The 26,831-nt window shown below is 61.3% G+C and overlaps 18 protein-coding genes across 18 annotated transcripts; 8 read left to right on the top strand and 10 right to left on the bottom strand.

Annotated features, from left to right (window-relative positions):
- Nucleotides 1-201: 201 nt before the first annotated feature.
- Nucleotides 202-1,713, top strand: OSTLU_49124 (predicted protein; the record flags this gene model as incomplete). Its single annotated transcript, XM_001417023.1, has 2 exons — nucleotides 202-438; nucleotides 565-1,713. The coding sequence occupies 2 exons, from the start codon at nucleotides 202-204 to the stop codon at nucleotides 1,660-1,662; spliced, it is 1,335 nt and encodes a 444-aa protein (XP_001417060.1). The 3' UTR covers nucleotides 1,663-1,713.
- Nucleotides 1,714-1,764: 51 nt separating this feature from the next.
- OSTLU_30816 (predicted protein) lies at nucleotides 1,765-1,995 on the bottom strand (the record flags this gene model as incomplete). Its single annotated transcript, XM_001416728.1, has 1 exon — nucleotides 1,765-1,995. One exon carries the CDS (start codon nucleotides 1,993-1,995, stop codon nucleotides 1,765-1,767), a length of 231 nt encoding a protein of 76 aa, XP_001416765.1.
- A 522-nt stretch (nucleotides 1,996-2,517) lies between these two features.
- OSTLU_33886 (predicted protein) lies at nucleotides 2,518-3,069 on the top strand (the record flags this gene model as incomplete). Its single annotated transcript, XM_001417022.1, has 1 exon — nucleotides 2,518-3,069. The coding sequence occupies one exon, from the start codon at nucleotides 2,518-2,520 to the stop codon at nucleotides 3,067-3,069; it is 552 nt and encodes a 183-aa protein (XP_001417059.1).
- OSTLU_30814 (predicted protein) lies at nucleotides 3,064-4,298 on the bottom strand. Its single transcript, XM_001416727.1, has one exon. It carries the CDS (start codon nucleotides 4,277-4,279, stop codon nucleotides 3,110-3,112), a length of 1,170 nt encoding a protein of 389 aa, XP_001416764.1. The 5' UTR covers nucleotides 4,280-4,298; the 3' UTR covers nucleotides 3,064-3,109.
- Nucleotides 4,299-4,371: 73 nt separating this feature from the next.
- Nucleotides 4,372-5,284, top strand: OSTLU_24296 (predicted protein). Its single transcript, XM_001417021.1, has one exon. It carries the CDS (start codon nucleotides 4,407-4,409, stop codon nucleotides 5,214-5,216), a length of 810 nt encoding a protein of 269 aa, XP_001417058.1. The 5' UTR covers nucleotides 4,372-4,406; the 3' UTR covers nucleotides 5,217-5,284.
- A 107-nt stretch (nucleotides 5,285-5,391) lies between these two features.
- On the bottom strand, nucleotides 5,392-5,912 carry OSTLU_14772 (predicted protein; the record flags this gene model as incomplete). Its single annotated transcript, XM_001416726.1, has 2 exons — nucleotides 5,392-5,657; nucleotides 5,801-5,912. 2 exons carry the CDS (start codon nucleotides 5,910-5,912, stop codon nucleotides 5,392-5,394), a joined length of 378 nt encoding a protein of 125 aa, XP_001416763.1.
- Nucleotides 5,913-6,044: 132 nt separating this feature from the next.
- Nucleotides 6,045-7,272, top strand: OSTLU_30811 (predicted protein; the record flags this gene model as incomplete). Its single annotated transcript, XM_001417020.1, has 2 exons — nucleotides 6,045-6,308; nucleotides 6,544-7,272. The coding sequence occupies 2 exons, from the start codon at nucleotides 6,045-6,047 to the stop codon at nucleotides 7,270-7,272; spliced, it is 993 nt and encodes a 330-aa protein (XP_001417057.1).
- A 669-nt stretch (nucleotides 7,273-7,941) lies between these two features.
- Nucleotides 7,942-10,956, top strand: OSTLU_24295 (predicted protein; the record flags this gene model as incomplete). The annotated part of the gene is made up of 1 exon (XM_001417019.1): nucleotides 7,942-10,956. One exon carries the CDS (start codon nucleotides 7,942-7,944, stop codon nucleotides 10,915-10,917), a length of 2,976 nt encoding a protein of 991 aa, XP_001417056.1. The 3' UTR covers nucleotides 10,918-10,956.
- Nucleotides 10,957-11,036: 80 nt separating this feature from the next.
- Nucleotides 11,037-11,570, bottom strand: OSTLU_34503 (predicted protein; the record flags this gene model as incomplete). Its single annotated transcript, XM_001416725.1, has 1 exon — nucleotides 11,037-11,570. The coding sequence occupies one exon, from the start codon at nucleotides 11,568-11,570 to the stop codon at nucleotides 11,037-11,039; it is 534 nt and encodes a 177-aa protein (XP_001416762.1).
- Nucleotides 11,571-11,940: 370 nt separating this feature from the next.
- Nucleotides 11,941-14,658, bottom strand: OSTLU_14769 (predicted protein; the record flags this gene model as incomplete). The annotated part of the gene is made up of 1 exon (XM_001416724.1): nucleotides 11,941-14,658. One exon carries the CDS (start codon nucleotides 14,656-14,658, stop codon nucleotides 11,941-11,943), a length of 2,718 nt encoding a protein of 905 aa, XP_001416761.1.
- A 977-nt stretch (nucleotides 14,659-15,635) lies between these two features.
- OSTLU_30807 (predicted protein) lies at nucleotides 15,636-16,010 on the bottom strand (the record flags this gene model as incomplete). Its single annotated transcript, XM_001416723.1, has 1 exon — nucleotides 15,636-16,010. One exon carries the CDS (start codon nucleotides 16,008-16,010, stop codon nucleotides 15,636-15,638), a length of 375 nt encoding a protein of 124 aa, XP_001416760.1.
- Nucleotides 16,011-17,886: 1,876 nt separating this feature from the next.
- On the top strand, nucleotides 17,887-18,536 carry OSTLU_45061 (predicted protein; the record flags this gene model as incomplete). The annotated part of the gene is made up of 1 exon (XM_001417018.1): nucleotides 17,887-18,536. A coding segment is annotated over exon 1 (636 nt), but the record flags the coding sequence as incomplete, so codon positions are not given.
- Nucleotides 18,537-18,667: 131 nt separating this feature from the next.
- On the top strand, nucleotides 18,668-20,645 carry OSTLU_48964 (predicted protein). The gene has a single exon (XM_001417017.1). It carries the CDS (start codon nucleotides 18,745-18,747, stop codon nucleotides 20,614-20,616), a length of 1,872 nt encoding a protein of 623 aa, XP_001417054.1. The 5' UTR covers nucleotides 18,668-18,744; the 3' UTR covers nucleotides 20,617-20,645.
- A 47-nt stretch (nucleotides 20,646-20,692) lies between these two features.
- On the bottom strand, nucleotides 20,693-20,959 carry OSTLU_30805 (predicted protein; the record flags this gene model as incomplete). Its single annotated transcript, XM_001416722.1, has 1 exon — nucleotides 20,693-20,959. The coding sequence occupies one exon, from the start codon at nucleotides 20,957-20,959 to the stop codon at nucleotides 20,693-20,695; it is 267 nt and encodes an 88-aa protein (XP_001416759.1).
- Nucleotides 20,960-21,125: 166 nt separating this feature from the next.
- Nucleotides 21,126-21,650, bottom strand: OSTLU_30804 (predicted protein; the record flags this gene model as incomplete). The annotated part of the gene is made up of 1 exon (XM_001416721.1): nucleotides 21,126-21,650. The coding sequence occupies one exon, from the start codon at nucleotides 21,648-21,650 to the stop codon at nucleotides 21,126-21,128; it is 525 nt and encodes a 174-aa protein (XP_001416758.1).
- A 397-nt stretch (nucleotides 21,651-22,047) lies between these two features.
- OSTLU_34350 (predicted protein) lies at nucleotides 22,048-23,307 on the bottom strand (the record flags this gene model as incomplete). The annotated part of the gene is made up of 2 exons (XM_001416720.1): nucleotides 22,048-22,605; nucleotides 22,660-23,307. The coding sequence occupies 2 exons, from the start codon at nucleotides 23,305-23,307 to the stop codon at nucleotides 22,048-22,050; spliced, it is 1,206 nt and encodes a 401-aa protein (XP_001416757.1).
- A 1,975-nt stretch (nucleotides 23,308-25,282) lies between these two features.
- OSTLU_34428 (predicted protein) lies at nucleotides 25,283-25,780 on the top strand (the record flags this gene model as incomplete). The annotated part of the gene is made up of 1 exon (XM_001417016.1): nucleotides 25,283-25,780. One exon carries the CDS (start codon nucleotides 25,283-25,285, stop codon nucleotides 25,778-25,780), a length of 498 nt encoding a protein of 165 aa, XP_001417053.1.
- A 46-nt stretch (nucleotides 25,781-25,826) lies between these two features.
- On the bottom strand, nucleotides 25,827-26,471 carry OSTLU_14765 (ABC(ATP-binding) family transporter (Fe-S assembly/SufBCD system); the record flags this gene model as incomplete). Its single annotated transcript, XM_001416719.1, has 1 exon — nucleotides 25,827-26,471. One exon carries the CDS (start codon nucleotides 26,469-26,471, stop codon nucleotides 25,827-25,829), a length of 645 nt encoding a protein of 214 aa, XP_001416756.1.
- Nucleotides 26,472-26,831: the final 360 nt, after the last annotated feature.

Genomic DNA, 26,831 nt, shown 5'->3' with positions numbered 1-26,831 from the left:
TCCTCCGCCGGCGCGCCCGAAAAATCGCATCTTTGTCCTCAAACTTTTTCACGACGACGACTCACTTTCGCACCGCGCCGCCGCACACGCCGCCGCGCGCGCGCCATGACGCGCGCGCGTCGCGCCCCGAACGACGCCGACGACGCGCCATCGACGTCGGCGTCGTCGCCCGTCGTCGCGCGTCGGAAGCACTGCGTCTTGATGCTGAGCGACTTTTTCCTGCCGTCGATCGGCGGCGTCGAGCTCCACATCTACGCCCTCGCCGCGAGATTGCGCGCGCGCGGACACAAGGTGGTGGTGTACACGCACGCGCATCCCGGACGCGTGGGCGTGCGGTGGATCACGCGCGGGATCAAGGTGTATCACGTGCCGAGGGTGGTCATGTACGACAACTGTACGTTTCCAAATTTTCTCGGCGGGTTCAAGTTATTTAGAAAGGTGCGACGACGACGACGACGACGACGACGACGGCGACGGCGACGCGCGCGCGCGAAGTTTCTTTCGTTTCGTTCGCTCGTTCGTTTCGTTCGCGTCGACTGACGCGCGAATTCTGATTCGAATTAGACGTGCGTTCGCGAAGGCGTGACGCTGGTGCACGCGCACCAAGGGTGCACGATGTCGCACGAGGGCATACTGTACGCGCGAACGATGGGAATGAAGTGCGTGTTCACCGATCACTCGTTGTTTGGTTTCGCGGACGTCGGGGCGATTCACACGAACAAGTTATTGGACATGACGTTGGCGGACACGCAGCACGCGATTTGCGTCAGTCACACGGCGAAGGAGAATACGGTTTTGCGGAGCGGGTACTTGCTCGGGGGCGAGCCAGGTTTGGCGCCGGAGCGCGTGAGCGTCATCCCGAACGCCGTGGACTCCGTGAGATTCACGCCGGATGTGACGAAGCGGAAGAAAGGACGCAGGACGGTGGTGGTGACGTCGAGATTGATGTATCGCAAGGGCGTGCATCTGTTGGCGGGGGTGATTCCGCTCGCGTGCGCCGAGCACGACGATTTAGATTTCCTAATCGCGGGCGATGGATCGATGCGGAAGCATTTGGAGAAGGCGATCGAAGATGCGGGTTTGACCGAGCGCGTCACCATTCTCGGGAGCGTGTCGCACGACAAGGTCCCAGAAGTGCTTCGTCGAGGCGACGTGTTCCTCAACGCCTCGCTCACGGAGTCGTTTTGCATCGCCGTCCTCGAAGCGGCGTCGTGCGGATGTCTCGTCGTCGCCACCGCGGTGGGAGGCGTTCCAGAGGTATTACCAGAAGATATCATGTTCTTAGCGAAGCCGGACGTGCAGTCCATCCTGGACGCTCTCGACGAGTGTCTCGAAGCGCTCCCGCGCGCCGATCCGTGGCGGATTCACGAGCGCGTCGAGGCGTTGTACAACTGGGACGACGTCGCCCATCGCGTCGAGCTCGCGTACGACCGCGCGTACGACACGTGGGACACGTTCATGGGGCGTCTTTACAGGCTGTACCGCCGCGGCGTCGTGTTCGGAAAGATGTTGTGGTGCGTCGCGGCGGTGACGTACCTGTGGTGGCGCGCTCTCGAGTTTTTCGAACCCGCGGCGAGCATCGAGCCCGCGCTCGCGCTCGACGACGAGCGCTTCGACGTCGAGCGCTTCGACGACGAGCGCGCGCTCGCGCGCGAGGAGTAACGAACGATTCATCCTCCCTCTCCTAGATCTAGCCAGTCCATCTATCCATCCATCATTAAAACCCCCGTCCCCGCCGAATCTACGATTTTTTCAATCCATCCCCTAACCGTCTTCGAAGCACCGCCGCGCCGTCGCCATCACCACCCGCGCCATCTCTCCCGAGCACCGCGTCCCTCCCAGGACGTCCACGCGTCCTCTCCCACCCCCCCTCGCGCACACCACCTGATACCACGCGTCCGTCGCGCTCAGCCTCTCCGCGACTTCGAACCCGCGCGCGTCCTCGCGCGGCACCGCCGTCCCGTCCGCGCACCGCGCGCCCAACGCTCGATCCATCGTCGCCCGCGCCACCGCGCGCGCGCGTCCCATCGCGCGCGTCGCCATCGCGCACGCCATCGCGCTCGCGAGCCACGCGTCGCGCGCGCGCGCGCGCGTCAGCGCCAGCGCGACGCGCGTCAGCGTCGCCACCGCGAGACCGCGCGCGAAAGCGACGCGACGCGACCGCGCCTCGCGCGCGACCTCGATCGTCGCGCGCGCGCCGCGCGCGGTGATCGTCGCCGTCAGCGCGAGCGCGCGCGCGGGACATCGCGCGCGCGCGACGACGACGTCGTCGGGCATCGAACGCGCGAGGACGCGCGCGGATGAATCGCGTCACGAATCGCGGCGTTCCGCGACGCGCGAGCGGCTTGGCCGCGTCATCGGCGGTGAAGCGCGCGTAGTGCGGCGATGGCGCGCGCGCGACGCGCGTCGATCGCGTCCGCGGTCGTCGGTGGGGCGATGATGATGATGATTTCGACGACGACGGCGACGGCGCTGGAGATCGATCTGGTGCACCGCGGCGACGGCGCGTACGACGACATGAAGTGCGTGAGCGAAGACATACACGCGAACGCGGTGGTGCTGTTCGCGTTCGAGACGGTGATGGAGGGAGATGAGGTGAGCGTGAAGGTGTTCGACGCGAAGGGGAAGGTGGCGTGGGAGAAGAACGACGCGACGAGCGGAAGGCACGGATTCACGAGCGAGACGGAGGGAGAACACCGAGCGTGCTTTTATAAACCGGAGTTGACGTCGCTGGGGGACGAAAAGGCGAAGGCTGCGGCGCTGGCGAAGCACAGGGTGCGCGTAGATTGGAAACACGGCGTCGCGGCGACGGAGTGGAAGAGCCTGGCCAAGGCGACGGATTTGGACGCGTTTACGCGGACGTTGCGGGCGTTAGAGGCGGATTTGAGAGAAGTGCACGATGGTATGTTGAATTTGCGAGCGTTAGAGGCGGAGATGCGCGATATGAATGAATCGACGAACGCGAAAGTCGCGTGGTTGAGCGTGCTGAGCCTGAGCGTGTGCGTCGGGATGTGCGTCTGGCAAATCGTCTATCTCAAGGGTTTCTTTGAGCGGAAAAAGCTCCTTTAATGAGCAATCTTCTTTCTACTGTTATTTCTACGCTACAGCGCTATCGTTTCTCGTAGTTCAAGTCGGTGAACCAGCGCGCCCAGCGACTGTTGATCACCTCCTTGGCGTCGTCGGAGAGCTCGGCAAAGCTATTCTTTTTAAAGTCGGCGAGCGACGTCGCGTATTCCTTCAACACCGGCGCGACCGTTTCGTCGAATCCATCCCATCCGAAATGTTTATAAATTTTCGACAACGTGCCCACGGGATCGGCGTCGAGATCGTCGAATCGCGTCTCAAACAAGGCTTCGCGCGGGAGCGACTTCGAGTCTCGCACGTACGCGTCGTGTAAAATTTCTCCCTGCTTGAGGATGAATTCCTGCACGTCCGCCACGGTGGGGCGTTGCAAAAAGCACTGCCAGTAGTACTTGTCCGCCATGTTTACCGCAGATCTGAAAACATCGTACGGGTGACGAGAAATGAACACGAATTGCGCTCGCGGAAAGAGTTTGCGAAGCACCTCGACGCGCGCCGCGTGCACGGGCGACTTCAACACCAACCGCTTGTGCTCCCCGTGCTTGTACTGCAACTTTGTCATGAACGTCATGAACGCCGATTTCCACGCCTCCAGCTCTGCGCGCTCGATGGGATACTCGTCGTGATCCTCTCGAAGCTCGTAATACTTGCGAAATTTCGCCTCGTCTCGCATAAACATCAGCGGCGCGTACGGCGACGCGCACCCGCTCAATTGATTCGTCGCCAGCTCGTCCTCCTGCGGCGTGTCCATCGTCAGCGCCATGTTATCCATCGGTCTCGTCGAATCCATCATTTTCGCCAGGTACGGCTTCACGAACCCGCTCGAGAGAAACCCGCTCGGAAACCCGACGTCGAACGTCGTCGCCGCGGCGAAGCGCGTCTCGTCTTTCGCCAATATATTATGCAAGTGCGTCGTCCCCGTCCTCGGATGTCCCAGCACGAACACCGGGTCGTCTCGCACTTTCGTCCGACCCCACCTCGGGCGCAGCGCGCCGTCCGCGATCGCCGCCAGCGTGTTCGCGAGCGCCATGCACGTCAGAAACATCAGCCTCGGCGCGAACGCCACCGCATCGATCGACCGTCCGTGCGCCCAGAGCGTCCTCGCCCACCCGACGAGCGTGACGCCGGACATCGGGTGGTTTTTCACGTGCCAGTACGCGCCGCGCACGCGGCACTCGATCACCGTCGGCGTCGCCATGCCGCGCGATGTGCCGCGGTCGGTCGCCGACGGCACCGTCGCGCCAACACTAAAAGTCAGAGCCGATCGGCAGAAACGCGCGCGCGCGAACGCGCGAGCGCGCGAACGCGACGCGAAGCGCGCAGACATGAGCGAAGACGAACGCGGGAGCCTGCTGCGCGCGGCCGACGACGCGTCGCTGCGATTGGACGTGGCGAGCGAGGGCGAAGGGCGCGAACACCAAAATCGCGGGTCGACCGCGCGACGAACGATCGGGGCGCTGTCGGGCGCGCTCGTCGCGAGCTTGGCGCTGAATGGAGCGCAGTACGCGAGAGGTCGCGGTTGGACGTCGAGCGAGGCCGCGCTCGGGAGCTCGCGGTTCGCGCTGGCGGCGCCGAGGGGGCTGACGAGGGACGCGCACCTGGACGCGTGCGGACACGCGTCAAAGTTTAGCTTGATGTGCGTCGGTGAGCGCGAAGAAAGGGGCTCGTGGCGCTCGATCGCGATGCTGGGACAGGAACCGATGCAACAGTTCGGTCAGGAGATGGCGGCGGACGCGGCGGCGATGGCGCAGTCGGGCGCGGTCGATTTGGCGGCGGCGGCGCACGCGCAAGTTCCGGCGTCGGGAGCGACGCGGTATTGTCGCAAGGATACGTGGTTGTTGTCGTGCTTGTTCTACAAGGCGAACATCAACGACGAAGCGACGGATTGGAAGCACGTCAAGGAGGAATGCGACGGGGAATTCGAGTGCGACGGCGTCAACAAGTACTGGACGAGCGACTTGTGGCACATCGGTTCGAGCGGGAACGCGAACGGATGCGACGCATCCTTGGCCGACGGTACCGGCACCGACGCGAGCGCCTTTTACAAGGAAGGAAGCGCGGGCTGGCGTCAGTACGGACCCGACGGTGGCGACGGTTCGTGCAAGGTTGTCAATAGTTGGGGTAACCCGGAGTAGGCGACGACGACGTCGACGCGAACACGCGCTCTCTTCCCGCTGTAAAAATCACTCACACACCTTTTTTACCGCGCGCGTCGCGCTTTCGATGAGCTACCACGCGCTTTCGATGCGTCACTGACAAAATTTCGTCGCTACTTTTACTACACGGCGTCGCCTCGCCTCGTCCCCGCGCTCAGTTGTTTTGCGAAAACGTGTGCGAGCACTTCGGACACTCATAAAACACCGTCTGCCCCTCATCCGCGCTCCTCAACTGCATCGTGTAAAAGTTTAACCCCTTATGCTTACATTTCGGACACTTTTCGTCCACCGTCGCGCGCTCTCGCGTCACCTCCTCCGTCGCGCCCACGCGCGTCCCGTTCGGATGTCTCGCCTCGACGCCGTGATGAAACTTAAACTCCCTCGCCCCCGCCGTGAGCTCGCGCTCGCCGTCCCCGAACGCTGCGGCGTCATCGCGGTCATCGCGCGTCGTCAGTCCGCGTTCACCGTCGTCGCGTCGCGTCGCGTCGCGTCGCGTCGCGTCTTTCTTTTCGTCGCTTTTCCTCGCCGCCGCCGCTTCGTCCGTCGTCGCGTCGGCGTCGCACCGTCCTCGAGCGCGCGCGCCCTGCCGCACGCGTCGCACCGCACGTCGGGCGCGCGCGTCGTCAGCCGCAGGCGCGCGCCGCAGCGTTCGCAGAACCCGCGCGCGCTCGCCATGGTGGCGCGCGCGAATGGCGTCCGCGTCACTCCTCGACGACGATGTCGACGCCCGCGACGCGACGACGCGCGAGCGCCGCGCGCGCGACGACGCCGACGGCGACGACGACGACGGCGTCGACGTCGCGCTCGATGGGACGGCTCGAGCTCGTCGCGTGGCTCAATCGCGCGCTTCGGAGCGATTACGCCTCGGTGCAAGAGTGCGGCGACGGCGTCGCGTACGCGCAGCTGCTCGACGCGATGCACCCGGGGAAGGTGCCGCTGCATAGGTTTGATTTCAACGCGCGGTTCGTCGGGGATAACGAGCGGAACGTGCGGGTGCTGGCGCAGACGATGCGCGCGCTCGGGACGCGCGTCGACGTGGATTTCGACGCGTTGGCCAAGGGGAAGTTCACGGTGCGCGAAACGACGACGCGACGCGACGAGCGAGGCGCGGGAAGCGTGGGATGGAAGTCGCGCTCGCGTTTGGGGGCGATGGACGGCGTCGGTGAAGACGGGGATCGGATCGGGCGACGACGACGACGCGCGGGCGAGTCGAGGCGGTTGGGATTCGAGCGCGAGGCGCGAGCGCGAGCGAACGCGCGACTGACGATCGATCGATCGACCGCGCGGGGGGCGTTTGCGAACGTAGGAAAATAATAATTTATTGCGATGGTTTCACGCGTACGTGGCGAAGAATGGGTCGGCGGCGTTGGAGGAGTACGACGCGTACGCGGCGCGCGTCGAGGCGCAGCGCGTCAAGGCGCACGCGTCGGTTCGACGGCGGGGCGAGGGCGCGACGCCTTTGAACCGCCCGGGGGACGGCAGGGCGTCCGTGAGCGAGCGTGAGACGATGAGCGAGCGATTGGTGCCGAACGAGCTGAGCGCGGTGAGCGAGAACAAACGACGAACGCCGGCGGCGACGCCGACGGAGGACGCGGACGCGAGCTTCGAGTTCGCACCGGCGACCGCGGACGCGCGCGCGCCCGCGACGCCGCGCGCGCTGTCGTTTCTGGATACCCCAGTCGCGCGAACGAAGCTCGATCTCACCGATGGATCGACGACCACCACCACCACCACCACCACCACGAACGCCGAGACGACGAACGCCGCCGACGACGCGGCCAAGCCGTTCGCGCGCGCGCGATCCCTCGACCGATGGGCCGCCAAAGCCCGCGCCAAGCTCCACGCCGACGCCGCGTCCGAGCTCAATCCCGCGAGCGATCCCGCGCCGACCGCACCGGGTCCGAGCGACCCGTCGCCGTTCGTCGAAACCGTCGAGGAGGAAACCTCCTGTTGCGGCTGCGTTCGCAAGCGTCGCGTCGTTCGCGAGCGCGCGTCCCAACCGCCGCCGCCCGCGCGCGCTCTTAGCCAGCGCTAGATTTCTCACTAGTCACGCATCATCATCAGCGCCGCGTCGTCCAGACGCGTCGTTCCCTCTCGTCGTCGCCGCGTCGCGCGCGTTCGCCCTCGCGCGACGCTTCGCGCGACGCCTCGCGGCGTCTCGTCGTCTCCGCATCGAATGCGCGCCCAATGCGCACTCCTCGACGCGCGCGCGCGCCCCGCGAGCGAATCCAACGCGAGGTACGGATCACGACCGACGTCTTCGCGCGCGCGAGCGCGACGCATCGATCTCGCGCGCGCGCGCGCGGCGCATCGGCGCGCGCGGTCGCCGCGGTCGCGAGGTCAAATGCGCGTCGTCGAGCGCTCGCGCGGTCGCGCGCGCGCGAGACGCGCCGCGCGCGCGGGCGGACGCGCGCGGGCGATCGCGCGCGGGCGATCGCGCGCGGGCGAGGGGGCGCGCGACGGTCGGGCGCGCGACGGCGACGCGCGGAACACCGCGGGGAATCGGTCGGAGGTTGAAATTGGAGAATTTCGACCCGCGCGAGCGGTCGACGCGCGCGGCGCGCGGCGCGCGCGGGTCGGAACGACGGAACGCGCGCGCGATGGGATGACTGACGACGCGGACGCGCGCAGGACTCGATCGAGACGGTCGAATCGACGCGGGGAGGACGGCGAAGGCGAGCGCGGAGGTCGACGCGACGGCGCGATGTCGGCGGAGGGAGGTTTACCGGGTCAACCGCCCGCGAGCGAGGTCGCGGCGGTGGTGAGCGATGGGAAAGTGGACGCGGGCGCGGGTGATGGGAACGAGGTGCAGACGGCGACGCCGGCGCGGAGCCCGGGGCAGGGCGCGAATGGAAGTCCGAATAGCGACAAGACGACGAAGGACGGCGAAGTCGCGAACGAGGCGCCGGCGCGCACGCCGGCACCAGCGCTCGCGGTTTCGAGTCCGACGACGATAGATGTTGAAGTGCCGACGCCGCGCGGGGTCGACCAGATGAGCCCGGACGGTAACAGAGAGTACAAGATCTACAAGGATATCGAGTGTTGCTTTTGCGGCGCGCAGAAAAAGTTTAACGGATACCTCGCGTTCAAGAAACACGTCGTGAGTTACTGCAGCGCCAAGCCCGAAGAGACTTTCGCCGAGTATCAGCAGCACGTCGAAAAGTATTGGGCCGAGCAACCCGCCATGGACCAAGCCGAGATGGTGAGCGCATTCGTGATGGAGGACGAGAACGACAAGGATGAGACGGATCGCGACAGCGACGCCGACGACGATGGGCCGAGAAGCGATACAGTGAAGCATCGTGCTGAAGCAGAGGCTACGCACAACGCAGACAGCGATGATGATCGACCAGCGAACAAGGCTGCGCTTCTCAAGACACCTGAAAATCTTTTTGACGACGTATCGAATGTTGACGACAAGCTGACTGCGAACGAGTCTACTGAACCCAATCGAAAGCGGCGAACAGCCGCGAGACCTTCGCGTTACACCGTAGGTATCGACGACGAAGACGAGCGAGCAGCGAGCAGAGGTCGTGACATCGACAAGTCTACGAACGAGTCGCAGGAATGTGCGTGCACTGAGTGTGGAAAGTCGTTCAAGAATGCGCACTCGCTAAAAATACATCAGAGCAAGATGAAGCATCGCGGCGAACTAATCGTGCCTTTGACCGCTGGTGCGGTAGAGAAGAAAAACAAAACGCAAGCGTCTGTCATCGTCACCAATCATTCGACGGCTTGCGATGTGTGTGGAGTTTCAGTTAAGTCGCCAGCCGGGCTCGTGACGCACAAAGCGCGATGGTGCAAAGGAGCGAAATCAGCCGCTACGAGCGTCCCTAATGCCCAAGTGGTCACGAAGGCAACAGATAAGGCGCCTCCAAAAATTGCGTCTGAAGCTCACACGCCGCTCAAAGAGCTATCCGTCGGCGCGAAGAGTAGAAAATGTTTACTTCGAGAAGAAAGCGGTTGCGAGTTCAAAGGTACTTCTTTCGATGATTTAGTGCGACACATGCAGGTGGAACACGGCGTTAAAGTCACGCGAATTGGTAAACAGTCTGCACAAGGAGAGTCACCCGGCGACGAGCCTGCCGTCGAAGAACAGTCCGTTCGACCGCAAACAGAAACGACAATCTTACGCATCTTTCACACGCAAAGAAGTTGTGCAGAGTGCTCGGCCAAGTTTCCAAACAATTCAGGGCTGATCGCTCACTACAAAGACGCGCACAATGTACGGGCATTCATTACCGCGAAAGAGTTTAAAGAGGCGGAGGCGTTGATGAACTCGTCGAGTGATGCGTCGTTGCCAACTTCAGAGCCGAAACCTTCGTTGTCAAAACCGAATAAGCTCACACATGAGACGAGAGATACCGATCGTCCGAGTGGTAAATCGAAAAAGACGCAGATAACGTGCGAGTACTGTCAGACGTACACGGGTTTCTGGAATGCAGGGTTTGCAGCTCATCTGCGCAGCTGCAAGTTGAAGCACCCCCAAACCTCACCACTCGAAGAAGAGCCCCTGAACGTCGGAGTTAGTTTCCCGGGACCTCCTCGCACGAAAGAGATGGATCCTGGCGTTCGGTTTTGCGACGAGTGTGCGGCTGGAGATTTCAAATGCAAGTCGTTCAGACAGCTTTGCACGCACTACAAGAAAGAACACAACGTTGAACTGATTGCGGCGGCAGCCGTCATCGAAGATCGGGTGGCACTCAATCAGACTGACATGGAGGAAGTGGATGAGACGGTAGTCCACGACAAGGGAGTCCATTCTAGTACCAAACACATGGAAATTTTAACGGACCAACTCCAATGTCCAGAGTGCGAGTTCAAAGCGAAGCAACATAGGGGTTTGTGCACGCACATGAGGATGAAGCACAAGACGATTCCCATCCCCGTTGAGCCGCCGAGCAGACGTAAGAGATCTCGAGCTGCGAGCGTTACTGCGGAGGATGAAACGCATGCCTTGGTTCCAGTGAAGAGAATGACGCGTGAGCTGGACGACGCGTTACCGGGTAACGAAATCGTCGAGGTGAAAAATTTCCAGCAACTCGTAAACTCGTTCAAAGAACTTTCTGCAGCGCACAAAGAACTCGTGCGCTCGCACGAAGAGCTTGCGCGCTCGCATGAAATCGCAACGCGAACGAACGTTCAGTACGAGGATCGAATTGCGGTGTTAGAAAGCGGTACGTCACAAGGTGGCGATCGTCGTCGTGGCGCCGGGCGTGGAGCGCTGGCGTTGCACGCGCCAGACGCAAACACGCAGGTCGTGTACCACAATCCTGGTGGCTTGGATTGCTCTCCAGTTGTCACCTGGGGACGACAAGTGTGGCTTTCTGGTATTACTTGTGGCGGTGTGGTCGAACCCACGTTCACGGGACAAATGCGCCGTGTGTTTGATAATTTGGTCAGACTCCTCGTGATGGCCGGCACTGACGTCGCTCACTTGCTGCAAGTGAAAATTCACCTCAAAGACATCCGAGAAATGGAAGCGGTGTGTGATATCTGGGACAGATTTTTCTCCGATGCGGGCATCACGCGAGAACATCGACCCTGTAGACACATCACGCAAGCCGTGCTGAGTAACGCAAAGTTGCAAGTCGAAATGTTCGCCGAAGCGGTGCTCCCGGGCGAAGGAGAACAGGCGTTTCCGAGCGGTCTGCCGCCAAAACGCATCGCGAATGCGTGAACGAATGAAAGTGTACATTTTAGCGCGACCCATTCGGGATTCATCGTTGAATAAAAAAACAATAATTTCTTTTGTGTGGTGTCTTAAAAATTACGATATCCAAACGCGCGCGCGACTCGTTACTTGCTGTCGCCCTTGGCGACCGTGGGTGCGAGTAACATCGTCATCGAGTTCCCTTCCATGCTAGGCTTGCTCTCGAGCGAGCCCACCTCGCCAACGTCCTCTACGAATCGAGCGAACATCTCCCGCCCAATCTCCCGGAAGTCGTTCTCGCGCCCGCGAAACTGACAAATCACCTTAACCTTGTCCCCGCCCTCCAAAAACTTTTGCGCCGCCCTCAGTCGCACCCCGTAATCGTGCGTATCGATGTTGTACCTCATTTTCAATTCTTTGATGTCCACGCGCACCGCCGCCGCCTTCTTCCTCGCCTCCCGATCCTTCTTTTCCTTTTCGTACTTGTACTTTGAGTAATTCATGATTCGCGCCAACGGCGGCTCCGCGTCCGGGCTCATGACCACCAAATCCAATTCCTTCTCCGCCGCGAGTTCCAGCGCCTCGTCCGTGGACATCACCCCGAGCATCTCTTTATCCTCGTCCAGCACCCGCAATTCATCGAACTCGATGTCTTCGTTTCGCATCGGTCCTCGGTCCATCTGCGGTCGTCCGCGACCTCGTCCGCGTCCGCCTCGCCCGCGCCCGCCCCCGCCGCGTCCACGTCCACCGAACGAGCGTCCGCCGCCGCCGCGTCCGCCGCGTCCGCCGAACCGCGCGGTGACGGGCGTCATCCCGCGCGCGCGCGGGGCGCTCGGCGCGCGCGCGGCGCGCGCGACGACGACGGGGACGCCCGCGAAAGTTGACCTACCGCTCGCGACGTCGCGCGCGACGACGGACGACGCGCGCGCGCGCGGGCACAGCGCGAGGTTCGCGAGGGCGACGTGCATCGCGCGCGATCGGGACGCCGGTCGACCGCGGACGCGACGCGAAGTGACGCGATGGGCGAACGGAATGAATTGGAATGACGTTTCAGGGTCCGCGCGGCTCGAGGATGGCGAAGTCGTCGGCGTCCGCGAAGGCGTTGATGATTTTGACCTCGCGGACGCGCGTGGACGCGCGACCGGCGTCGATGCGGGCGGCGACGATGAACCAGGACGAAACGCGCGCGCCGATGAGGCCGGAAGGGATGGGGATGCGACGCGAGATCCAACCGTTTACGGCGTCTCGCGCGAGGACGTCGCGGAAATTGACGGCGGCGACGGCGGCGGCGAGGCCGAATTGATCGATGGCGTCGGGGAAGGCGCTGAGGCGGTCGCCCGCGGTGGTTTCGAAGTCTAAGGTGGCGCACATCGCTCGCACGGCGTCGGGAGACTTGTCGGAATCGACGAATTTGATTTCGTAGGAGAGGACGTCGCCGTCGACGAGGACGCGGCTGGGGACGTCGTCGCGCCAGAGGGCGACGAGACTTCGAACCTGTGAGGCGTCTTCGGCGTCGTCGGCGGTGAATGAGAGCAAGTGAGACGATACCAAGGGGTTGAACATCAAGTCACGCGCGACGCGCACGAAATTATCGGTGCGATCGTCGGAATTGAGTCCCAAGGCGCCGAGCCGTCTCATCTCGCGCGTGGCGCGCGACGCAAAGCGATCCAGAAGATCCCGCGTCTCGTGAGGCGATCCGACGCGTGGTGCGCGACCGCTCATCGCGGATGCCACGTAGTCTACGATCGAATCGTCTTCTGAAGACGACGAACTCACGATGTGCTCTTCAATCATGCTCGTGAGCGTCGACGCCCCGTCGCGGCCGACGAGGGACGCGTGCAGGGTACGCACGAGTCTTCTCAAACGCGTTTTCGCTGCGTCTTGAAAAGTCTTGTCGCGAACTTCTTCGCTCGGTAACTCGACGTCAAAAGCAAAGATGAACTCAAGCTTGTGAAGTCCAAAGATGTTTCGAACGAGCCTCGCCGCCACGGTATCTCCCGGGAGCAGATTCGGCGTAACGATTTTCACCTCGAGCGATTCGACCCCCGGAACGTGCTTGGCGCGCGACGGAGCCTCGGCGCCGCCTCGTCCGGCGATGCAGTATCCTTTTTTCTTCGCACAGACGTCGTCCTGTTGATCTTCTTCTGGGCGCACGTCGCGTTCACCGAATACCCGTTCGCCCGTTTCTTTGTGCACGTACTGACCAGCCGCTCGGCCATCCGCCCCGGCGTCGCGCTTATCAAACCGGAAGATGTAATCATCCTCGTTAAGTCCATCGTTTGGCGGTTGACCGTCATTCGTGCGACGGCTATCGGCGTGACTGTCGAACCAGTCGTTCGTCGCTTGCGCGTCAACGCCCAAGTTCACCTTGCCGGTCTCGTCGTATTCGCGACGAAGCGTCTCGCTTGACAGAATCTTGTACGCCTTGACGAGTTCATCGAATTTCTCCTCCGCCTCCTCTTTATCGACCGCCGGATTTTTATCGGGATGTAATAGTAGTGCCAGCTTTCTGTACGCACGTTTCAAAACACGAAGCCAATCTTCCGCTTGTGCATCTTCGCGCGTCAATCCCAGAATCGCGTATAAATCCTTTGGAGCGTTTGCTTCGCGCGCCTCTTCGATGGCTTTTCGCAACGCCTCAACGTTCGCCTTCCAATCGTCGGACGATACATCTACCGAACGTTCAATCCCCGCTACGTCGGCCATCGCACCATCTACGTTCGCGCTCAGCGCGCGCATCCACGCGCGAGCGTAATACGAATTCGGGACGTCGTCGACGCGACTTTCGCCGCAGCGCGACATGAGCTCGGACAACGCGTCTGTGCACTGATCGATCGCATCCGCGACGAGTTTGGCGGGAACCCTCTTTCTCGTCGTGCTGGTCTCCCAACGCGCGCGTTCTCGTTTACCATTCACGCGACACGACGCGACGAGCGCGTCGAATTTCAACGCCTCAAACGCGCCGCCGCGCGTCGCGTTTCGCAGCTCCCTCAGAGCGTCGATCGCCGAACTCCAATCCCCGAGCGATTCCGCATCGCTCGCTTCGCGCCAAACCAACAGCGCTCGCCTAATATTTTTTCTAACTACCAAACACTCGACGTTGTCCGGGCTGTACCGCAAACAACGCCGCGCCAGCGTCTCGGCGTCGGCTAACCGCTCGGCGGAATCCGCCAACTCGCTCAACGCCGTCGCCATCGTCTCGTACGCCTCTGACTTCCCCCCCCCCAGCGCGAGCGCGCGTTTCGCATCCACGAACGCCCTTCCGTGCATCGCCAACTTCAACGCCGCGCGCGCGCGCGCTTGAAACGTCCTCGGATCCAAAGCGCACGCGCTCGCCTCAACCGCCGCGTTCGCCGCCGCGTACGCCTTCACCCAATCCCCTCGTCTTCCCGCCTCCGACCCCACCCGCGCCGCGCGCGACATCTCATCTATTGTTTTCCATAATTCGCTCGTCTCGTCGCCCGCGAGCGCGCGCTTCGCGTCGTCCCACGCGCCCGTCGCCGCGTTGAGCTTCGCCGCCAGAAATCGCGCGCGCGCGCCCACCGCACCGCACGTCGACGCTCCGAGCGCTTCGAGCGCCTCCGCGCCGCGCGCGATGTCCGCGCACGTCGCCCGCGTCGTCAGCGCGCGTCGCGTGACGTCGTCGTAGCGTCGCGCGTCGTCGACGCACCGCGGCTCGATTGCGAATCCATCAGCGCGCACAGCGCACAGCGCGACGAAAACGACGCCGAGCGTCGCCGCGGCGATCGATTTCGCGCGCGTCGACATCCCCGCGCGCCTTCACGCGCGCGCGACGACGTCGGACGGCATCGACGTCGCGTCGCGTCGAGGTGTGTCGTCGTCCGTCGCGCCGTTCGGTTACGCTAGTCGATTGTAATTACAACGCGTCGCTCGACGCCCTCGATCGTTCGCGTCGATCGCGATCAGAACCCTTCCTTCTTATTTCGCCCCGTGGTGAGATCCATCACGCCTGCGATCGATCGCGCGTCGATCCGTCGTCGTCAGTCTCGCCGTCCCGTCCCGCTCGCCCATCCGTCGCGTCTTCGAAACCACCGACGGAAGCGCTTCCGTCGCGCCGTCGACGCGCGTCGACGGGCCGCGCTTTGACGTTTCGCGCACCTTTCGCGAGCATCGCGCTCATGACGCACACCGCGCCGACGGGTATCAACACGCTCGTGACGCGATCGACGCCGCCTCGCTTCAGGTGCACGAATCCCTTTCGGGATTGAAAAAACTGTCGAGCGGCGCCGCGACGCCGCGCGCGCGTCTCGTCAGTCGTTCGGTCGAGCGCTAGCGCGCCTCGAGGTGCGTCGTCGTCCGCGTCGCGCGCGCGTCGTCCGCGCGCGCGTCGTCGCTCGCGGTCGAGCCCTAGCGCGTCGCGATCGAATCGTTGACGCTTTATCCGACGTCGCGATGGCGCGTCGCGCCGTTTTCGCGCGTCGCGAAGCGCGCGCGTCGTCCGTCGCACCTTCTGCGCCTCGACGATCTTGTCGCTCATGGCTCGACGCGGCGATGTGCGGCGCGCCGCGGCGCTCGGAGGGGGGGTCGGTTCGCGACGCCGCGAACGCGCGCGCCGACGCGAACGCGAACGCGTCGAGCCGTGAAACGCACTCGGTGAACGCAGAAACGCGACGCATTTAGACGCATTCGCGTTCGCGACGATTACAATGCACGAGCACGCGATCGTTCACGCGTCGCGCGACGCCGCGCGCGCGATTTCAAACGCCGCGCCGCCGGCGCCGGCGTCAACAACACTCGCAAATTTCCAGCGCCCACGCCGCTTTCTTGCACGTCTGCGAGCAGTACCAGCACCTTTTACACCGCTCGCACTTCACCTTGACCGCCGACCCGCGCGCGCCGCATCGATTACACTTCCTGTGCCGCGCGGCGAAGCGCCTGCTGACGCGTCCCGGCGCGCCGCCGCGCGCGTCGCCGTCGCCCCTCGCCCACCGTCGCAGCCTCGCGAGGGCGACCGCGAGCAGCGCGATCGCGAGCGACGCGCGCGCGACGTCGCCGGCGCGCTCGCGCGCGTCGCGTCGTTCGTTCGTCGGCGGCGTCGTCGTCGTCGTCGTCGTCGCGTCCTCGCGCGCGTCGTCGGCGTCGGCGTCGGCGTCGGCCATCGCGCGCGTCGCGTCGCCGTCGTCGACGTCGCGCGCGACGTCGCGCGCGTCGTCGTCGCCGCCGAGCGCGCGCGCGTCGGCGCGCATCGCGCGCGCGCGTCGCGATGTCTCGACGTTTAAAAGATGCGACGGCGCGATGGACACACCGCGACGCGCGCGCGACGCGCGAGCGCGCGCCGACGACGGACGGCGCGCGAGAGAGAACGTTCCCGCGCGCCGCGCGATGGCGAAGGGCAAGCGAGCCGGGCGCAAGGGCAAGCGAGGGGACGATTCGAGCGACGACGACGACGGGGTCGATCCCTCGGCGGCGACGGCGACGGCGACGGCGACGGCGACGGCGACGCGCGACGACGGCGCGAAAGACGCGGACGACGGCGCGAGAGCGATGTCGAAGACGGAGATGAAAAAGGCGCGAAAGGCGGCGAAGGGCAAGGGCGGGCGGGGCGGGAGAGGACGAGGGGAGGACTCGGACGAGGATTTGGACCCTCTGGCGGCGGCGGCGAAGAAGGCGGACGAAGAGGAGGCGGACGAGGGGGAGACGCGCGCGGTGAAACCGAGGAAGGGGAAGAAAACGTCTAAAAAGGGAGGTTTCGCGGCGTTGATGGGGTCGGATGACGACGCGGATGACGCGGACGACGCGTCGGAGGAGGAGGTGCGCGCGGCGGCGGCGGCGACGAAGCCGAAGAAGGAGAAGAAGAAATCCAAAAAAGGTGGTTTCGCGGCGTTGATGGGGTCGGACGACGACGTGAACGATCCGTTGATGGGTGGTGGCGATGATGACGACGAGGAAGAGGAGATGGAGGCGGATGTCAAGCCGAAGAAGGATAAAAAGAAGAAATCCAAAAAGGGCGGCTTCGCGGCTTTGATGGCGGACGACGAAGACGAGGACGCGGAGGACGACGAAGAAGCCTCGGAGTCTCGCACCGCGGACACGAAAGACAAAAAGAAGAAGAAGAAGGGAAGCTTTGCCGATCTCATGGATGCCGACGAGGAAGCCGCGGCGGTGGAAGTCGCGATTGATCTCAAAAAGAAGAAAAAGAAAAAGCTCGTCGCCGAACCCGAACTCGTCGTGGGTAAGATCATCGAATGCAGCAAGCACCCGATGGCGGATCGTCTGCAAGTTTGCACCGTCGATTTCGGCGGCGACGAACCGAAACGGTGCGTGTGCGGTGGTGCCAACGCCAGAAAAGGTTTGTTGGTGATTTTTGCAGGCGTCGGCGTGAAAATCCCCGCCAGCGGCCAAGTCATCGACAAGACGCCGTTGCGCGGCGTCATGAGTGAAGGTATGATTCTCAGCGCGGTGGAGATGGGTTGGGCCGATAGCGCGGATGGCGTGTACGAGCTCGATAAGTCTGCTTTTTCCATCGGCGATGATGTGCCTTTGAAAGCGCCCGGGACGACGAAGAAGGAAAAGACGCCCGAACCCGAACCCGAACCCGAACCCGAACTCGTCGCCAACGAAACTGGTGGCTCGAAGAAGGACAAGAAGAAAAAGAAAAAAGGTGGTAAGCAAGCGGCCGACGACGAGGAAGACCTCGACGCTCTTTTGGCCGAGCTTGACATCAAAATCGAGGCCAAGCCAGAAGAGCCGGCTGGCGAGAGTAAAGCGGCAAAGAAGCGCCGATTGAAAGCCGAGCGCGAAGCCGCGGAAGCCGCAGCTGGCGGTGATGCCGCCGATGCGGCGCCTGCTACCGATGGCAATAATCATGATGATGATGATGACGGCGATGCGCTTGAAGATGGCAAAGAGCTTTCGGCGTCGCAAAAGAAGAAGCTCAAGAAGAAGCAAAAAGAAAAGGAAGCCAAGGCCAAGGCGGCGGCAGAGGCGGAGAAGAAGCAAAAGTCTGCCGGCGCGCCAAGTGCGAGAATTCTCGCCCTTCAAGCAGAAATGCAAAAGCGTAAGGAGGTGGAAGAGGCTCAAGCCAAAGCTGAAGCCGAGGCAAGAGCCGCGGCGGAGGAGGCTGAACGTCTTGAGAAACAAAAAGAAGAAGAGGAGGAAGCGCGTCGCGAGGCAAAGAAACAAAAAGAGAAGGAGAAGAAGGAGCGCCTCCGTGCCGAAGGCAAACTTCTCAGCAACAAGCAAAAGGCGGAACAAGCGCGTTTAGCCGCGATGCGCCAGCAAATGTTAGCCAAGTCTGGGATTGACGCAGATAAACTCGACGAAGTTATCAAGCCGAAACGTCCGGTTTACGACGATCGCAAAAAGAAGAAAGAGATGGAAGAGCGTCGAAAGCAACAACAAGAGCGTGCTGAGGCTGAAGCGAAGGCTAAAGCTGAAGAAGAAGCCCGACTCGCCGCCGAAGCTGAAGATGACGACGCTGCCGATGACTGGGAAGCGGAAGACTGGGACGACAAGGAGATTATCCTTCCGGGTCAGAAAGAAGAGGAGGAGCGCTTGGCTAAGGAAAAGGCGGAGAAAGAGGCCGCCGAGCAGAAACGTCACGAGACGGAGAAGAAAGCGGCTGAGGCTGCGGCCAAATTCGCGGCGGAGAAGGCGATCAAGGCGAAGATTGCGGCTGAAAAGCCGTGGGCCAAGGAAGCCAAGGAAAAGGCCGCCGCAGCCAAGGAAGCTGCTGACGCTTCGGGCTCTGACGAAGAATCTGACGAAGGATCTGGCTCTGATTCTGGCTCTGATTCTGACTCTGATTCCGACAGCGACAGCTCTGAGTACTCCGATAGCTCGGATTACCGCGAGGATAGCGATGACGTCCGTCAACGTGAACACGAAGAGCGCATGGAGGCGGCAAAGATTGCGCGTTTGGCACGCTTCGAGTTGGCCAAGGCAAAGCGCAGTCCAAGCAAGCTTCGTTGCCCAATTATATGCATCATGGGGCACGTTGATACCGGTAAGACGAAGATATTGGATAACATTCGACGAACCAACGTCCAAGACGGAGAAGCTGGCGGTATTACGCAGCAAATTGGTGCGACTTTTATTCCCAAGGAGTCTCTCCTCGAGCGAACGGCGCAGCTAAACAAGGGTGAATGGGACTTGCGAGTTCCCGGTTTGCTCGTTATCGATACCCCAGGACACGAGTCTTTCACAAACTTGCGTTCGAGAGGTTCGTCACTTTGTGATCTCGCCATTCTCGTCGTTGATATCATGCACGGCTTAGAGCCGCAAACGATAGAATCGTTGAACATGCTTCGATCGCGAAAGACGCCTTTTGTGATTGCGCTCAACAAAATCGATCGCATGTACGACTGGACGGAAAATACCAACTTCCCAACACAGGAGACTTTGTCCTTACAAAAGGATCACGCTCGACGCGAGTTCCAAGATCGTTACGACAAGATCGTCATCGAGTTTGCTGAGCAAGGTTTGAACGTGGCGAAGTACTGGGAGAACCCGGACCCACGTACTTTCATCAACATCATCCCAACCTCTGCTATTACGGGTGAGGGGATGCCGGACATTTTGCAAACGCTTGTTGACTTGTGCCAAAATCGCATGAACGAGCGCATTCAATACGTGCCTGCCGTACAGTGTACCGTGCTTGAAGTGAAGATGATCGAAGGTCTCGGTACGAGCGTTGACGTCATTCTCATCAACGGTAAGCTCAAGGAAGGACAGACAATCGTCGTTGCTGGGTTAGAGGGGGCGATTACGACTCAAATTCGTGCATTACTTACACCGCAGCCCATGCGAGAGATGCGGGTGAAGGGAAGCTACATTCATCACAAGGAAATCGAAGGCGCTCAAGGGATCAAGATCGTCGCCACTGGATTAGAGAAAGCTGTCGCAGGTACGTCTCTTTTGGTGCTCGATCCTGAAGACGACGAAATGGAACTCAGGGAAGAGGTTTTAAGTGATATGAAGGGCGTGCTTGCTCGTGTTGATAAGAGTGGCGAAGGCGTGTACGTGCAGGCGTCTACGCTCGGTTCTTTGGAAGCCTTGTTGGAGTTCTTGAAATCTGACGCGGTCAAAATTCCCGTCGCCGGCATCGCCATTGGCCCGGTAAACAAACGGGACGTCATGGGTGCGAGCGTCATGCACGAGCGCAAAAAGCCCGAGTATGCTACTATTCTGGCTTTTGACGTGCCGGTGACGAAGGAGGCGCACGCAATGGGCGAAGAGCTCAACGTTCGCATCTTCACCGCCGACATCATCTACCACTTGTTTGATCAATTCACGGCGTACATGGAAAAGGTCAAGGCAGACAAGCGTGAAGCCGCGTCGCAGCACGTCAACTTCCCTTGCATCTTGCAAATCATGCCCAACTGCGTGTTCAACAAGCGCGATCCCATCGTCGTTGGTGTTGACATTGTCAAGGGGGTCGCTCGCGTGGGGACGCAAATTTGCATCCCATCGCAAGGTTACATCGACATTGGTAAGATTGCTTCGATGGAACTCAACCACAAGGAGGTGAAGAAGGCAACTGCCGGTCAATCTGTGGCGATGAAGATCGAACCGAGAACGCCCAGTGAATCTTCGCGACTTTACGGTCGCCATTTTGATCATAAAGATCAGCTCGTATCGAGAATGACGCGCGAGTCGATCGACATGTTGAAGGAAAGCTTCCGTGAAGAATTGACGAAGGATGATTGGCGTCTCGTCGTCGCTCTCAAGACGCAATACGAGAAGGCCACGGGTGAAACGATTTAGTTTGGTGATGCGTTGATTGACTTGACTAGCAGCAGATTTTTAGCGTATTAATACAAAAGATGCTTCCAGCGAACATTTACAGATGCGTCAACGACTCGAATGGGAAGTACCAGCCATAGGTCGGCGTCTTTCCGCGGGAAATCGCTACGAGTCCGCCAGAAACGGACAAGCCGACAACAGGCGTCTGTCTGTAATCGAGACTCACGACGCACACTCGAAAGCACTTCCCACACGTCTCCTCCATCCCAGGCTCCCATCCGACCGGGTAGCCGAAAACACCCTTGTCTGCGCCGGTGCACATGCGCTTAACCTCTTCCGTGTCGGACTTGACCCTGACCCACATCCCCGGAATTAGTTCGTTTGCGCTCAATGGTTGCGCTCGCTTTTCAAATATTTCAAGCTTTCGCTTCCACGAAAGTTTCCTAGAGCCAAGCGAAGAGCAAGTGTTAGTCAACGCGCGCCAGCTTTGCGACAAGGTCGAGTTGACCGAGGAAATCTTTGACGGATTCTTACCTGTAAAATGGCGGCATGTCGGCCATCTGCGCGCCTCTGATACGTACTCTAGCGACGCGCTCGGCGATCCCTAGTCCTCGATCGGCGCGTCGCATAGGGCGATGGAAATACGAGCTCGCGCACTCCAACGACGCCAAGTCCTTCGCCGGCAGGAACTCGCACACTTTCCACAATGCATCCTCGCAGAGCGTTCCGAGCAACGCGCTCTGCGCCTCGTTAGCTTTGCGAAAAGCGTGGTCTTTGGTTTCACGTCGCGTGCGCGGCGCGCACACCAAGGAAGATTCGACAGGAGTCTCCCGCCTCGCCGGGGGCGTCGCGTCGTCGCCGCCGTCCGCGGCTCGAACCGTCGCGACGACGTCTGATTCGTCCTCGTCGTCCGAAACCGCCGCACGGCGACGCGACGATTTTACGAACAATTGCGCCGACTCAATTACGACGTCTCTCGACCGCTTGCGCGACGCACGCGTCGACGCGCGGACGCTCGCGATGCTGCCTGGTGCGGCATCGTCGGAGAGTTTCATACTGACGCGCGTTTCATTGCGAGTGTCGCGCGCGTTTGAAGCTCGCGATCGCGGAGAAGTGTGATAGTCGCTGTGCTCGCGCCTCGTGCCCGCTCGCGTCAGTCGCGCGGGCGTCATGCGCGCCGTTGACGCGCTGCAGACTGAGGTAATCGATCGCTCATTTCGAGACGTGACCACGACGCGCGACCGCGAACGCGATCTCTCGGCGACGAGAACGTTTCGAACGGTTGTTCGCTTTTCGAAGTCGCGTCCTTAGGCCGAATCCGTTAACTCGCGCGCTCGATGGGACGAGGTCAACACGCTAACAAAGGAGTGCGGGACACGAGAGGACATGAAAAGACATTTTGCATTGACAATGCAAACTCAAAACGCAGCGCAATAGAAATATCGTCTGCGTTCACATCGTTTTCTTCTTCGACGGCGATGAAAGCATCGCGTTGAAAGAACGAGTCGCGCTCGACCGTCGCGTGTGTGGAAGCGATAGAATGGCCTTCATGAGATTATCGCTTTCATCCACGAAGCGACGCAGCGAGTGCTTTTCGATGAGCGTGCGGAATCGCGCGCGAAGTGATTCTTTCTCTGGAGAGCGATCGGTGCCATCGCCTTTAGTCATGTCGGCGAGTTCGTTTTCATACGTCTCCTGATAGTATCGACGATTTTCGATCAGTCGCGTCAAGAGGCCGTTCAGGGCTGGGAACACCGCCACAAATTGCACGTAGAGAGGCGCGATAACAAACTCAATAAAGTTTATCTGCGATAGCCCCACCGACGTGGTCTCGCGATCCATCATAGGACTGATCGACATTCCTCTTGAACGTTCGCGATCGCCTTGATTGAAGAACTCTTCCAGCACCCGCGATGCCCACTTGACGCAAAGCTCGTTTGGCTTGACGGCGTTGGAGATGTCCGCGCAGTGCAGGAGAACATTCAGCATCAGCTGACGCTCGTCGTCTGTCTTGAACGTCACGCTCACATTTATCGGATCATCATCACGAGTGCTCGTTATGACTGTCGATTTCATCGGTGAACCGTTGATGATGTTGTTCTTCTTACCCAGAGCGACGAGTTCGTTCAATCGCGAGACGAGCTTGAAGTGATGCGCCATGTCTGTGTGTAGCACGCAACTTATAATAGATCGACGAATCTCTTTGTACGTACTCTCGTCAAATGCAGAGAGAATGTTTGCGTCTTCGTTGTTTTGACACAAAGAAAAGAACCGCGAGAGATGAAGATTCTCCAACACGCTCTCGTCGTTGTACGTCAGCGCTATGTTATCGTGCGTGGCGATGAGATACCCGTTCGTAACCCCGGGATGATCCAAATCGTGCACCAAAGCGGCAACGAGGAGAGAGAATATTTCTACTTGCGTCATACTGACTTGCTCTTTCACCGCGCAAATGTATAAATACGTCGTGTGCGTGACGTCGACGGCGTGCTTGAAGCAGTGGTACGGATTATCCCGGTACATGCCTTCGACCTCAGATAAGAAGCGACGAAACTTGAACTGATCGACGAGCTCAAACATGTTCATTTCGTGAAACATGCGCACGACGTACGGAAATAGCTCCTTGTTTTCCCCTACGGTGAACACATCGAACGACCAAGAGTTGAGCGCGTCCCCGTCGACGCTCAGATACGGCCCCCCGGCGTCTGACATGCGCGCAAAGGATGAAACCACCGACTTGAACACGTTCACTCCTTGCGAATTCACCGACGCTGATTTTCCATATTTGACGTTACTCGCTTCGTAACTCACCAACCATTCGCGAGTGCGTCCGTCGACGTCTTCGTGATCTTCCAGAATGGCTTCGATGAGCGCCGGTCCGCCGTTGTCGGATTCGTTTCGTTTGACGATGTGGCTCATCTTGTCGAGCACATATCCCAACACGCCGATGTCCAAAGATTGCACCTCACCAGGTCGTAACTCCAAGTCGGTTAACACCTGCTTGGCGTGATACTCGAGAGTTTCGATGATTCCTTGCAGCGGACGACCGAGTAATGATCGGCGCGTGAGGTTGAACAAGGCGTTGAACGCCGTCGCCGCGGCAGCGGCGGCGAACACCTGTTCCATGCGTTTGATCGCGCGAAGAACCTCATCGTCGACTCTCACGTGAAAGTAACGCGTGAGAATTTCCGCGCCGAGCCGGTGTTGCGCCGTCGCGACGGGACCGAGAGAAATGATTCCCACGCTGACGCACACCGCGATGTTCACCGCGCCGGCGTGCTCGAGTCGATGAAACACACCTCGCACGCCTCTCCCGTTCAGCACCGCCCACGTCCCGGCGTCCATGCAGAGCGCACTTGCCGCGCACACGCGCGTGAGCAACGCGAGCCGAATGAACGGTCGTACGAGCGCCCACACCGCGGCGTCTCCTCGCGAAAGCGCCCGATCCGCCGCCGCCGCCGCCAGCGCGCACCCGTCCACCATCGCGTGCGTGTACGACGCGTACCGCGCGAACCCGCACACCAAGTGCACCATCGCCCCCACGATCGCCGTCCCCCACACCGCGCTCCCGAGCGCCCCCGACGCGCCGAGCCAATCCAACTCGTGCGCCGTCATCAACGCCCACGCGCTCGCCACGTCCCCGACCGCCCGCCACCTCGGCGTCGGCGTCATCGCCCCTCCCTGCATCGACCGCATCGCCGCGCTGATCGCCGCCTCCACCGACATCGACCGCTCCTTTCTTCGCGTCGCTCGCCATCGTCCCTCGCTCGCCGTCTCCTCGCCGCGCGTCGCGTCGTCGTCCTCCGCCTTCGTCCCGCGCGTCCGCGCCGTCGTCGTCGTCGTCGTCATCCTCGTCCACCACCGCGTTTCGCCGTCGTCGTCGTCGATCGACGCCCGCGACGATCGATCGAAGCGATCGTCACCGCCCGGTCCTCGCGCGCGCGTCGCCGTGTGTCCGTCGCCGCGCGCGCGCCGTCGTCGTTCGCGTCGTCATTGTGTCTCTTCGTCTCCCCTCTTTTTCGGCGCTTTTCTCACTTCCGGGTGTCTCGGGCGGCCGCGCCACTTCCGGGTGTCTCGGGCGCCAATCGCGCGCGCGAACCGGCGCGACACGGCGCGTCGCGCGGCGCGACGACGACGGACGAACGCCGGACGAACGAACGAGCGAGCGAACGAACGAACGCCGGACGAACGACGACGAACGACGACGAACGACGACGAAGGGCGCGAAATGGAGGAGGTGTTCGGGACGTTTTGGCGGGACGTCCTCGGGGACGACGACGACGACGACGACGACGACGACGACGGGAACTGCGTGCGAATCGAGCGACCGACGCGCGCGGGCGAGGGAGACGCGCGCGCGGTGCTGGATCCGAGGGTGAAGCACCCGGAGATTAATAAACGGTCATTCGTGGGCGTCGTGCGCGGCGAGGACGGCGACGGGACGGTGGACGTGCTGTATCGAACGAGCGCCGGGAAGGCGACGAGCGCGCGGGTGCGAGCGGACGACGCGCACGAGGGGTTTTTAGGGAAGGTGCTGGAATCGTGGACGGCGACGATGGAGGCGGAGGAGGAGGGAGAGGGGACGACGAGGGAGGAGGGGGAGGGGAACGGGACGGCGAGGCGTCGACGGCGAGGCGCGAGCGAGTTGTCGACGTCGGCGGAGAGGACGATCAAGACGGAGATGAAAATGAATGGGAAGAGTGATATAGTGACGGTCGAACAGATGGAGACGCTGCGGGAGGCGCTGCCGGCGATGTATCGCATGCGGGAGTGGGCGTTGGCGTACAGCACCAAGCGCGACGGGATTTCGTTGAAGAGTCTTTACAGACGCGCGAGCGGGAAGGCGAACACGGTGCTCCTCGTGAGCGATAGTGGTGGGGCTATTTTTGGCGCGTTTTGCACCGAGGCGTGGAAGGTGCACTCGCGATACGGCGGCACGGGTGAGAGTTTCGTGTTCACGCTCGCGCCCGAGGGCGTCAAGTACGCGTGGAGCGGGGCGAACGATTACTACATGTTCGGCGCCGCTGACTCGTTATCCGTCGGCGGTGGTAGCGCGCACGCGATTCGTTTAGAAGAGGATTTACTTCAAGGTTCGAGCGGAGAGTGCGAGACTTTTCAGTCCCCGCCCTTGGCTTCGGAGAACATGTTCAGGACGGCTCGCATCGAACTGTGGTCGCTCGAGTGATTTGTGATATCGTGTGTTATCATTAAATGAATCGTTTATGTTGTAACTACTGCGCGAGCGACGCGAAACCACCCTCCTCGAGCTGCGTCGCGATCTCGACTCCCCCGGTTTGCACGATTTGCCCCTTTTGCATGATGTGCACGAAATTGGGGTGAATGGCGTCCAAAAGACGCTGGTAGTGCGTGATGAGGAGCAAGCCCTTGTCGCCTTGTCTCAACAAGTTCACCGCCTTGGCCACGTCTCTCAACGCATCGACGTCCAAACCGGAATCAATCTCATCCAAAATGCTCATCTCGCTCTCCATCACGGCCAACTGCAAAATTTCGTTTCGCTTCTTTTCGCCACCGGAGAACCCTTCGTTGACGTTGCGCGTCAAGAAGCTCGGATCCATGTTCAACGCCTCCAACTTGGGCGTGAGATATCCATAAAACTCCAAAGGATCCAATTCCTCCTCCCCGCGCGCCTTTCTTCGTTCGTTGCACATCATTCTCAGGAAATCGGTGTTCGACACCCCCGGGACTTCGATGGGCGACTGAAACGACAAAAACAACCCGCTTCGCGCGCGTTCCTCGGGTTCCATCTCGAACAGCGCTTCGCCCTTGAACGTCGCGCTACCACTCGTGACTTCATACGCCGGGTGTCCGACCAGCACTTTCGTCAGCGTGCTCTTCCCCGAGCCATTCTTGCCCATCACCGCGTGCGTCTCGCCCTCGCGAATCGTCAGGTTCACCCCCTTCAGGATCTCCTCTCCCGTCTCCGCGACTTTCGCGTGCAGGTCCTTCACCTCGAGCAGCACTTTACCCTGACCGGCGTGTGTCTGCACCGATCGCGCGCTCGCGCGTCGCGCGATCGCGTTCGACGGCGCGCGGACGCGCGTCGGCGCGCGCGCCGTCACCGTCGTGGTTGCGCATCGGGACATCGCGCGCGCGCGTCGCTCGAGGCGTTCGAGCGCGCGCGAGCGGCGCGAGAGTGTCGCGGGCGGACTTGCGCGCGCGTGGGCGCGAACGGCGAGCGCGCGAACGGCGAGCGCGCGAACGGCGCGTCGGAGTGT

The sequence above is a fragment of the Ostreococcus lucimarinus genome, chromosome 3 (genome assembly GCF_000092065.1).
Source record: "Ostreococcus lucimarinus CCE9901 chromosome 3, complete sequence".
In the NCBI taxonomy this organism is placed as follows: Eukaryota; Viridiplantae; Chlorophyta; class Mamiellophyceae; order Mamiellales; family Bathycoccaceae; genus Ostreococcus; species Ostreococcus sp. 'lucimarinus'.
Note: the sequence above shows the minus strand (reverse complement) of the source record. Positions and strands in the feature narration are given on the sequence as shown.

Coding starts and splice junctions, on each gene's coding strand:
- OSTLU_30814 (XM_001416727.1), bottom strand. CDS start 4,279: ATGGCGACGCCGACGGTGATCGAGTGCCGCGTGCGCGGCGCGTACTGG.
- OSTLU_48964 (XM_001417017.1), top strand. CDS start 18,745: ATGGAGGCGGCAAAGATTGCGCGTTTGGCACGCTTCGAGTTGGCCAAG.
- OSTLU_24296 (XM_001417021.1), top strand. CDS start 4,407: ATGAGCGAAGACGAACGCGGGAGCCTGCTGCGCGCGGCCGACGACGCG.